This window comes from Chenopodium quinoa, unplaced genomic scaffold (genome assembly GCF_001683475.1).
Source record: "Chenopodium quinoa cultivar QQ74 unplaced genomic scaffold, ASM168347v1, whole genome shotgun sequence".
In the NCBI taxonomy this organism is placed as follows: domain Eukaryota; kingdom Viridiplantae; phylum Streptophyta; class Magnoliopsida; order Caryophyllales; family Amaranthaceae; genus Chenopodium; species Chenopodium quinoa.
The window spans coordinates 2,034,927-2,046,848 of record NW_018744072.1 but is presented as its reverse complement, the minus strand read 5'-3'; the positions used below and the strand labels follow the sequence as shown (position 1 = coordinate 2,046,848).

General features: G+C 32.2%; 1 protein-coding gene across 1 annotated transcript; it reads right to left on the bottom strand.

Annotated features, from left to right (window-relative positions):
- Positions 1–2,082: 2,082 nt before the first annotated feature.
- Positions 2,083–10,544, bottom strand: LOC110691242 (aluminum-activated malate transporter 4-like). Its single transcript, XM_021868154.1, has 6 exons — positions 9,329–10,544; positions 7,907–8,044; positions 7,446–7,715; positions 7,164–7,300; positions 6,921–7,067; positions 2,083–3,389 (listed from the first exon to the last, which is right to left on the bottom strand). Exons 1-6 carry the CDS (start codon positions 9,732–9,734, stop codon positions 2,694–2,696), a joined length of 1,794 nt encoding a protein of 597 aa, XP_021723846.1. The 5' UTR covers positions 9,735–10,544; the 3' UTR covers positions 2,083–2,693.
- Between the last annotated feature and the right edge of the window lie 1,378 nt (positions 10,545–11,922).

Here is an 11,922-nt window from a genome sequence, read left to right as displayed (position 1 = left end):
GTATATCAATTCATAATTTTTCCTATTCTATATGCCGATTGGGCACAAGCTCCAATATACACGTGATAGATGATAGATTATGTACTTTTTTTTTTTTTTTTTGAGGAATAGGTTATGTAGTTATGTACTATTCATACATCATACTCCCAAATCTTTTTTATTTTTCTTTTTTCTATATGTATTATTTTCATTTTTGTAAATTAAATAAGATATGATCCTTTTAAGGAATTATTTTGAAATGCATTGGATTAACAATATTTTACAATTAATTGTGAAATTTCTTAAAAAAAGTTTTTTTTTTTTTTTTAAAGTTTTACATATATATTATAGTATTTAAGGCATGATTAAAAAAATAATTATGAATTGAACATTTAATTCGGCTCCTAGAAGAAAAGTTTTCAACATCCGCCACTGTTGTCAATGATGATGGGGAGTTGCGCTATCATCTCGATATTTACTTGTCTGGAATGTATCTTCTTGTTAAGTTGGCTGATATCTAAAGTTTTTTCTCGGAAAGGAACATATTTGGCTTGTATGTTTGATTGATTTTGTTGGCTTATGATGATGTTATAGAAGTTGCATTGTCAAGGTTAGCTCAGGCAAAAACACATACGGGACTGAAAAGGAGAGGAATGAAGAATAATACTATAGTTAAGGAAGGCATCAGGGGCTAGGGGTGTCCATTATTCGGATTAGAACCGAAATCCAATTCAACCCAAACCAAATTATAAACTCGGATTGGATCCAAACTTTAAATCGGATTGAATCGGACTGAATTTTTTTTTAAAATTCCGATTTTTAAATCGGATCGGATTAACCTTGTTCGGATCCAAAAAAACCGAAATAAGCGAAATATGAAACCGTTATTTTATAAATAAGTATTGTTAATATTAATCATGTTAAACAATGTTTATAATTATATTAATATTAATATTAATCATCAAAAACTATGTTTTCAATACTTGTATTAATCGTGTACAACTATACTTTCAAGGAATGAATTTTTATTATTGCCTTTTTAATTATAAATGTACTAGGCTCAAAAAATTTGCACTGTATTTTAATTCGGATTTTCGGATTGAATCCAAATAACCGAGTTTTAATTCGGATTGGATCGGATTGGATTTGGTTAGAAATTCAGATCGGATTGGATTTAGTTAGAAATTCAGATCGGATTGGATTTGATATTTGAAAACCGAAATATATTTCGGATCGGAATTTAGGCTAAATCCAAACTGAAAACCGAATGGACACCCCGATAGGGGCGGAGCCATAGCATAGTGAGTGGCTGCAAATGAACCCACTTGAATATATATTAAATAGTTGAGGGAATTTATTTTATATATAAATGTTGGAAGATAGATAATAAAATACTATAATAACTTTTTATCCTAAAAAATCTACTTATATTATTTTAATATATTCATGAATATATATATATATATATATATATATATATATATATATATATATATATATATATATATATATAAACATATCATCAATAGTAGTTGTAATTTGTAAATAACTCATTTATAAGAGGTTTATTGAAAGTGATAATTTATTTTATGCTTCGTAAATTTGAAATATAAGAACTATATATTTATGGATGCCAAATATAATTCTAGAAATTCGTATTTTTATATAATTATTAAGAAGATTAGATGTGTGGGGATTGAGACAAATAGGGTTTGTAGTTAGACATGTCAAACGGGTCGATTGAGTTAGGTATAGATTGATTAATACAAATTTTCCAATTTGATTTCATTTGAAGTATTTCAAATATCAACTCCTACTTGGCTTTGAAGATATACGCACAATTTAATGACAAATGAGGTCAAGTTAGGTTTGCACTTATCCAAGGTGTTATGTACTTATGTTGTCCATCTCACTTTTCAAAATCAAATTGCTTTTCAAAAATATTAAGGCTAACTGGCTAAGAGAAATCTATACGGAATTGTGTTCGATTAGGCTAATTTAAACTCTTTTTTGGCTATTAGTATGTAAAATGTTACACGGTTATTGAATTTTATTGTAGTAATATGAAATCAGCTACTAAACGATCAATTGAAATTCACAGAATTAGAACAAGAATGACCCAACATAGATTGCAAAGATAGCTACTTATTATTTATACATAGGTATTGAGTCAATGATACAGCATCATGACCAAAATAAATGTACATGTTACAAATGTCTGAAAGAATCAAGTTGATGTAAATTCCAAAAATAAAGACCCCAAGGCCCAAATTATCTAGCAGAATTGTTCTGTTCTAGCTGCTGAATCCATTCTTCTTCAACAAATATAGAGGAGATAACTCGAAGTAGAGCATAAAATATCACTTGTACTACATAATGCGATTTTTCTTTATTTTTGTACTGCTTACCATTTATATATGCATCTGTAATTCACATGAAGGTCACACTGAAATACTTACAAAAAATGGCTTATGTCATCAGTATGTAAATGAATATTCATTCTGTTGTCCTTTTGGTTATTAGCAGAATCTCAACAGCTGCTTCAATAAATCACTAGTAAGTTGACCACTGTTAAAAGTCCATCACTCCATAACTCGAGCAGATGAGTACCATAGACCCAGAGTCTTTGAATATTAATAGTGTGGATTAACTAGCCAAGATGCATCGGAAACACAGATGACTGGCAGCGAATTCTTCACAATCAAACCCAGACCTCAATTTTTGAGCTGAAAGCACATAACCAACTTCTTCCACAAACCAGTGCTCTCGTTATTAGCTGGAAGTTCAGTTGGTTCCTTGAAATGTGCACTCTCACTAAGCTCCTCAAATGCATCCACCAAGTATCCAAGCCTTGCAACAAATTCTACCAAAAGAGAAGCAAAAGTTGCTAATGACAAGGAACTAGCGCTTTCATAAGTTTGTGCTTCCTTTTCATTGATGGTGAAGTCAGGAAGAATTGAAATACGTGAAGGCCAATGAGTCCTGCCAGCCATGCTGTCAGTGGAGCACAAGCCTTGCATTGAAGATCCACCACCAAACATAGAAATCTTTGAATTTGTGATATCAATGTTTGATTGCGTATGCTCAGGTTCGATGCTAAGCACACTGAGGGAATTTATCACAAGCTGACTGCCACCACAATCCTTCATTTGGGCAACATGATCAGGATCTTCAAATTCCTTGGGCCGTTTTCCTTCCTCCCAAGACTCAAAACTAACCAGAAGATAAGACTTTTCATCTATCCTTGTTTGCAGTTGCTCTGCTGCTACATGAACTTCAGCCAGTATATCATTATCATTTAGTTTCTCCATTTTCTCAACTTTGCTCCCAAGGTCACGTAATAGTTTAGCCCCAGCAGTACCAACCCTGCGAAGTTCATTAACGAAAACCTGTCTTTTTTCTGCTGGTGCCTATGCATATTAACAGACAGATTCAGTCAAATAATTATTTCAACATAAAAAAGAAGGTAGTAGAAGCTAAAGCCCAAGAGTGCAAAGAAATAATTTTCTTCAATTTTTTTTTTTTTAATTGTAGCCATAAAAGTATAAAACCCCCTAAATTAGGATATTCACATGTCCCTACACTAGATATCTATAGAAAAAGAACTGCATAAACCTTCGCCGGACTAGAAGGCCTCAGCCTTGAGCCCTTGAACAAATAAATCAAACCATAACCATAACTAATCATGACAAACTAATGAATTCACATAACCTTTCATAATTAATAGGGGTTTTGCAATGATCCCTTTTGAAAAAAAAAAAAAATCTAATTCATGAATCTTTTTTGGGTGTATTTCAAATTTTTCAATAGACTCAAGGACTTTCTAAGATGCCATAGGTGAGATATGGGAGATTTGTGAGGTCGTTTAGCATGACATATATGAGCAAACTAGATAGTGGTTGAGTATATATTGATGCTATATTTAGAGACCAATCTTTGGTTGATGTTTAAAATTTTTATACGTGGCTAGCTAAAGTGATTGCTTCGGGCACACATTTCTTGGGAGAGCTTTTTCCCCATCAGGGCTTCACACTTGTCTCAAAACCAGATTAGTCAAAGTCTGGTATAAAAAGCTATGGGCAAACAATGAGTAATATTATAGACTTGGCAAAAACTGACCAACTTGAAAACCAACCTGAACGTCCTGAACCCTAACCTGCCAAAATAATGGACAAAAGTAACTTGAAATTTTGATAAGATGTGAAAGCGGTTATTCATATAATGCACTTCAGACTTGAGAATTGAGACGGGCTGACTACATTGAGTCTTGCTCTTTACTTATTGTGCTGTTAGTTCCATTGTCAATCACACTCATAAGTGATAGCTTAATTAGGCAGAACACCCTACAGGCTACAACTCTATGATAAGGAATATGATTTACAAATCAAAATATTATACTCGTATTAACGGAAGTAACTTTGATTATTACAGAATTAAATTGGTCTTAAGCCTTGTTTTCAAATATATCTTGTATAAAAATTAATAATTACTTAAATTTATTGTAAAAGCATTACTGGATTCTGTTTACTAGTACTAAAAATTGCAAGTATTTTATTAACACACAAACTCTAAAATAAAGAGGTCTCTTAAATTTGTACAAATATCACTTCCTCTACTTTTTAATAAATGCAACTTGTCATTGTCGCCTTTGCACAGATTTTGAGGAAGAGAGTAGTGAAGGTAAATGAATAAATTATTTAAAATAACCTAAACACCGGTAAGACGAAAGGATTGGCTTACCTATATTTAACACTATAACTTATATTACCATAATTGTCCATTTATCTTCTCTAATCTCTTCCCTAAAATGTGTGTCAAAGAAACATGTTAAAATTATTAAATAAAGACGGAAGAAGTATATTAAAATAGATAAGGAGCATGAAGCTAACTACTTCCTCCGTTTCCTTAATATTGCAACAATTACCATTTAAAAAAGTTTCACAAATATTGCAACATTACCATCATGCTTTCTCTCTATCTCTCTCCTCATCACATGACTCTCTATCTTTATTTCTCTTTCTCTCCATCTAAAATTCTGTGTCTTCCCCCTTGTTGCAATATTAGGGGAACGGAGGAAGTATAATATTATTACATGATAGTCCATGTATGGTTATTGTATATGATATGATGGAGGGATCTAGTTTTGAAATACTTCTCAAAACGATTCTAGTGATATGATAATTACAAATAAATGATTAAAAGTTATCATTCAAACATGATTTTATTTATGCAAAATGCTACTATATTAGTAATCCAAAACTCTAATAAATAGTAAGAAAATATAAGGCAACATCATGAGGAAGTAGTAATGCAACATGGTTATGTATCTGTTGTTAGATTACATGCAAATTCGTAAATATTCTGAAAGCTAACAATTGTACCACTGGGTTTTAAAATGCACCATTGATAGTGGAATAGTACTATAAGTGGTTATAATGATACTCCTTCCTCATTAGGTTGTGAAAATACCTAATGACAACATTTAGCATTTAATAAGGTTTTCGATTGTAGTCGTCTCATGTCGGGTTTGTGGATCCTGCTCTATACATTTTTGTATATATATATTTTCACCCTACATCACTGGTATGACCATCATAACTTTTTAGAGAGATGGAAGGTAGGTTGAGCATAAGTCTTATAAGCTTGTAGGGCCTATGATAACTTCTATGACATCGGCGGAGCTACAGATATTCTAAGACATCAAATTTTATTGCTCCCTCTAGCTTTTTTTAACAGTTTTGACTTTTGCATTGTTCATGTGCTGACTTTGACTAATGTTTTCACTAATATATAAAAAGCACATGTGCTTATATAATATGTTGTTGGAGTAGTCACGTTGTGTACTATCACGGTATCAACTTTTTATAACTTTTACGGATATTAAATTATAGATATTAATAGTCAAAGTTATGTTTTGGCAAATGTGGTAATCAAGCCGTTGCATTTTTAAAAAATAAAATATATAAAGGGAGCATATTCTATGAATGGCACAAAGTGCAGCCTCAATTGGTGATGTAACCTTTATCACTAAATAGGTGGGCTACCTAGGGTTAATTAAGAACAAACTCTTAAAAAAAAAAAAAAAAAACAAAAAAAACAAAAAAAAAGGGGGTTAATATGAGTGTTGCATTAGAGTAGCTAATGCAAAATTTTAGTAAGAGTGGGCAGCACGGTTCTCGTTCGCAATGATGATGTGCGGAAAAGGCAGCACAGCAAAATAAAGATTCCGACATTCCCAAGGTTATAAAATTTATGAATGACAAGTACATAAGCCTTATCAGTCGCTGTAATTACTACTTAGTAACTACTATGGTTAATCTAGCAATTTTCTCATAAATTGTTTTCTTCTTATGCTCTAGAAGTCCTAATCTCTCAATATGTTTCTTGATTTTGTAGATAAATCATTGCATGGTATTGTGAGGGCATTAGATTTTTAATTAAATTAGTTGCTTATAGATGGTTCTTCGTAGGATCTTTCCAATATGTTTCATATATATGTCAGACTTATCCCAAAACAATTGCATGTTCCAATTTGTTTCTATATTCTCTCTTAGTCTCATTACCTTGCAATCTACCGTCAGCTCCTTTAGGAGAGGGAAAAACCGGTTTAAAAAACTTGGTAGTTGAGCATCCTACATAAAGACATAGGACTATTTGATAGCACAAAATCAGTTTATAACTGATGAAATTACTAGGACTATTACTAAATGATCTAATGCCATAACTGATGAAATTACTAGGACTGCTATTAAATGATCTAATGCCACAAAATTAACTATTGAGCACCCATACCAAAAGCAACAAGATTTTGTGAAGCTTCATAATCAATTATATACTTAAGAGAGTTACAAAATGCAGCTGACAGCATAAAAAACAACTAAACACACCTAGCTTGGTTAGAAAGAACAGTTAAAAGGAGAAGCAGTGAGACACACACACACCTGTATTTCTGAAAGAATGCATCCATGCATTGCCATGACCATGAAAGCACAATGCCTCAGAGCACCACTGACTTTAACATAGTTTTCCCATGGATAATTAAATGACTTGTAAGGGCCATGTGGAGGCTCCCATGTCGCAAAACCTAGCTGAAACAGAATGTATTTTTGTGGTTAAAGCAAACCATTCTGACAAAAAAAAAAAAAAAAAGAGGTAAATAGTGAAAACTCTAAAAATCAAAATACCAAAGATTCCTCTTGGCTTGTAGACTGGAGAGCTGCTCTGTAACCACCATACATAGGATCATCATAAACTTGGTATGTAAGAATTTTTGAAGGGATTTTATCATATGCTACACAACGCAAGTAACCATCAACACAGCCTACAAAAGAGTATGAACTTGTTTCAGGAGCAGGTCAAATGAAAGGAACTAATCAGGCACTTGCTCCCCCCCCCCCCCCCCCGCGCGTTCTCCCCTCTACCGGCCCAAAAAAAAAGAAAAGAAAAGTAGTGAAGTGTGGTCAAACCTTCCAATGAAGTAGCAACACCTTTGAAATTTTTAACAACCAACTTGTGAAGATCCTCACCAGCCCAGATAGGGAAAATACAGATGTTGACGAGAGAAGCCATGCCAGCCCCAATTGCAATAAGTAATAACCGAAAGTATGCTGTCCGCAGAAAGTTTGATGTTTTATTTCCAGTCACCAGTACTAAACAAAAAGTCAGTAGGAATACCCTGAACCCATACTCATAAGGTTTCAACTTGGGGTATAATTTAACATAAGTCACGCAAAATCCTGAACATCAAAAGATCATAAAAGCCAGGTTAGTATGATATTATCATGAAAAAGACGGGCATTAAATTAGTCATATTACAATCACGAGTGGACATAGATGACATTCAATAGCAATAAGAAGGAAACAGATTTCAGCTATGGTAAGCTCTAATTAAATTTACACTTATATGAAGTAAAACTAAAATGCTGACCTCCAACAAATAGAGTAGCTATAATGAATGCTTCTTTAAATTCTCCAACATGAATGGCTACTTCTGCTATCCCTAAAGCAATTGCACCAGCAGACAGAGTTCCAATAGCACGGTTACAACCTTTACTGAGAGATGCTCCTACAGAAGAATAAACATACTGTCATACAGAGTGAATGGATGAGTACAGCAAAAAAAAAAAAAAAAAAAAAAAAAAAAAAAACCATGTAAAGAACCCTGCTTCACACATCGAAGAAACTTAAACCCTAAACTAGAAATCTAGAATCATCGCAAACAACAATCATAGGTCCATAAATTGGATCAATAATAAACCTGAGCCCATTTCACAAAAATAGACAACAAAAGTACAGGCTGAGATCTCTTTGTTGAAAAAGAAATACAACAGTTCATTCCATCACTTTCGTTGTTTTTGCTCAGTTTTTCCTATATACAGCCTGGGAATTGAAATGGGCCAAAATTAATACTAATTTCGACTGAAAAACCAATACTCTCTAGTCTCTCCGTTCCACAATAAGTATTTTTTGCGATAGTATGTACAAACCAAGATGGTTAGTATTGCATAGATTTGCATTCTATTTCCGAATTCACAAGTAACATTGCATTAAAATTTAAAACTAACTTTTAATAAGCATTTACATTCGAAATAGACTATCACAGTTACAGTAAAAATTACCAAATCAAACAGCGCTGTACAACACTAAAATCAAAATATCAACCACAAATGCACACAACTACACTACATTCAAAACAACCTAGCACAGTTAAAATAGCCCAAATCAAACGGAACAACATGCCACTGAAATATATAAACGGGAACATATCTAAATTACATTAGAAACAGACTAGCACAGTTAAAATCGCCCAAATCATACAGAACGCCACAAAAATAAATAAATTACTGCATACCTACACTAAGCAGACTCACACAATTAAAATCGCTCACATTAAACAGAACAGCATACCACTGAAATACAACATACCTACACTATAATCAAAACAGACTAGCACAGTTAAAATCGCCCAAATTTAACAAAACAACATACCAGTGAAAGACGAAGAAAATTAAAGCCGACATACCTACATTATATTCGAAACAGACTAGCACAGTAAAAATCGCCCACATACAAAGTATTAAACAAAACAACATACCACTAACAAAACATAAAATCAACGACATACTTACACTACATTTAAAATCGTCCAAATTAAACAGAACACCATACTACTGAATTACATAAATAAGCAACATACCTACAATATATTCGAAGTATTAAACAAAACAACATACCACCAACAAAACATAAAATCGACGACAAACTTACACCACATTCGAAACACAGTTAAAATCATACTTATCAAACAGAACAAAATACAACTGAATTACATAAATAAACAACAACATACCTACACTATATTCGAAACAAACGACAACGGTTAAAATCGCCCAAATTGCATATTGACTAACATCCTTTAAAGGTCCCGTCAAAAAAATGAGCAAAGAAACCAAAACCAAACACAAACCCATTTTCGCCGAGAAGAAGACTTTTCGAGGGTCTGATCTTCCCATTTCATATAAATTAACCCAGAAATCTTTGAACCCATTAACACAACCCGAAAACCCATCACAAACACATCGATAAAACCCGATTTTGGCCCGATTACAAATTGATCGGAAACACCCAGAATCGTTTAGGTCAGTTTCTGCATCCGAAGTCGAAAATCCGAATTCATTATACCCTTTTCGAGAGAGCAATCTCTCTTTACTTCTCTCCATGAAACTCTGCCTCAATGATCCGAATTTTGCCGCCATTTTAAAGGGTAAATTGTGAAAGCTAAATTGTCCTTTGAATAGTCGTGATAATGAAATTGAACAAAAGGAAGAAAATTGAGATGATAAATTGGAGATTAAGCATTACCAAGAGACAAATTAATTTAGTTTAATACAATTTCAATGGGATTAAATTCAAAAAATCGGACTTTGTAAAAAAATGAAGGGGTCGTGAAGAAGACGTGCTGAATTTAGGGAAGAGAGAGATGATGATGGAAGAGTTGAGGAAGGAGGGAGATTCAAAGTTAATTATGCCAGAAATTTTTAAAAATTGATTGATTATTTGATGTGAGAGAGAAATTTCAATCAGATCTCATCAGATTTTACAGCACTTTGATGATTGATTTGTTTGATTTTGTCTTTCATGCTGTTTTTTTTTTTTTAAATTATAATTATTAAATATGGAAGGAAAAAGTACAAATACTAAAAGGTTGGAAGAAGAAGAATTGTAGAGGAGGTAAATTAGTTATGGAGTTTTGGCCTTTCCGGGGTCGGATTGAAATTTTCAATTTCGATTTTGATTCGGATAAGGAGTTTTTCATTTGGACTTGTTATGATGTCGGCTGGATTATTTTTGGATCAGGTGATTTTAATTTTGGGTTAATTTGTTACGAGTGGTGCTTTTACTAGTATTTAAAATTTTAGCAAATTTTTTTCTTAAAAATTTTTTTAACAAATTTATAATTTGTTTTTAATGTAATCTATCTATCTATTAACCTATACTGAAAGCAAATCTTTTAATGACACTTGTCATTACCTTGTGAAATTTTTTTCCGCTTTTTCGCCTTTTTTTTTTATTTGCAAAATCTTTAAGTAAACTATTTATACCTTATGTATTTTCTTTCCAGATTGACAATCATATCTCATATTGGTCATATATACCCAAATGAAATATTTCTGAATATCATTTATATACTTCATATTTTGTAATATTATGGTAAAAAATATTTAATAATCGTGCATTGTACGAGATTTTAACCTAGTTTATGAAATAATTAAAAAGATTTGCATGATCTAGTAAAAGTATATTAGTGTCAAATAAAGATTCTTATTATCAATGTTGAACAAAGTACATTAGTTTTGATTTGATTAGGATTATACTAACCGTGTATTATCTATTTATCTTATTTGAGTGGGTTACTTATTCCATTTAAGAGTAATTTTCACAATCTATGGTAACCTATTTGATTGAAATTTTATATGATTTACAAAGAAGTCCTTTAGAAATTCCACTTGCTTTTTCTCAACTTTACCTTGGTTTTCGTTTTAATTCATTTGATTGTACTATTGTGTAATTAGTCCGATTATGCAAACGAGCTCAAAATTTACTAGATTTCATTCCCTAACTTAGTTGGACCGATTTCCTAGACTTGATCTACAAACTTAGTTGGCCCAATCTTCTTGTCCCTTACCCAAAATGAAGCTCGCGAAATTCACAAACCTTCCAAGATCAACACGAGTTAGATAGTCCTTTGGATAATCTTTCATACGATATATTATAAGATAACTTCAAGTTATAATTAAAAAAATATATATGGGCAAAATGTTAAAACCGGCCTCAAAATGGACACCTATGCACTCTTGGGAGAATTTCTTAAAATCTACCAATTATATTGACCTAGTTTCAATTGTTTTGAAAAGTAAAGTTTTGTAGCTTTCTAACAATATGTTAAAGCCCAATTTCAACTTCATAATTCAAGAGTTATGAGCTCTATAAAATAGGTTGCGCTGGCACTAAACAAGAGCTTAGGCTTTTGAGGCGAGAGCTTCATTAGAATTGAAATAACTCCCTTCCTTATTCCATTATCTTCTTCCTTTTTTGCTATAGATACTCCCTTTGACCTTGATTTCTTCATTAGAAAACCCTTCGAATTACAATATTGACAAAAAAAATCCTTATTTCATCTCTCTCTTTAGTATTGTAAGCTAAACCCTTCAAAAATACCTCAGCTCCAAGTTACTACAAGTATTAATGGCTTGTTTGTGCAATCACTTTGACCTTAGCAATTCAGGTTCAATTTTTGAGGAACCCGTTTTTCAAAACAAAATAATTCTATAATAAAATCTTTCTTCTTTAATAAATCTTCTTTAAAATACTTAATTAATGATTGATAGTTAAATGATTACACACTTAATTATTTATGTTTTGGGGTTTTTTATGTGTTCTGCG

Excerpts from the sequence above, each read along its gene's own strand:
- LOC110691242 (XM_021868154.1), bottom strand. The coding sequence starts at position 9,734 with ATGGCGGCAAAATTCGGATCATTGAGGCAGAGTTTCATGGAGAGAAGT. Across the intron at positions 8,045-9,328 it reads TTGTTTCGAATATAGTGTAG|GAGCATCTCTCAGTAAAGGT; the intron begins GTATGTTGTTGT and ends ATTCTTCTGTAG. Across the intron at positions 3,390-6,920 it reads GCATTCTTTCAGAAATACAG|GCACCAGCAGAAAAAAGACA; the intron begins GTGTGTGTGTGT and ends TAATATGCATAG.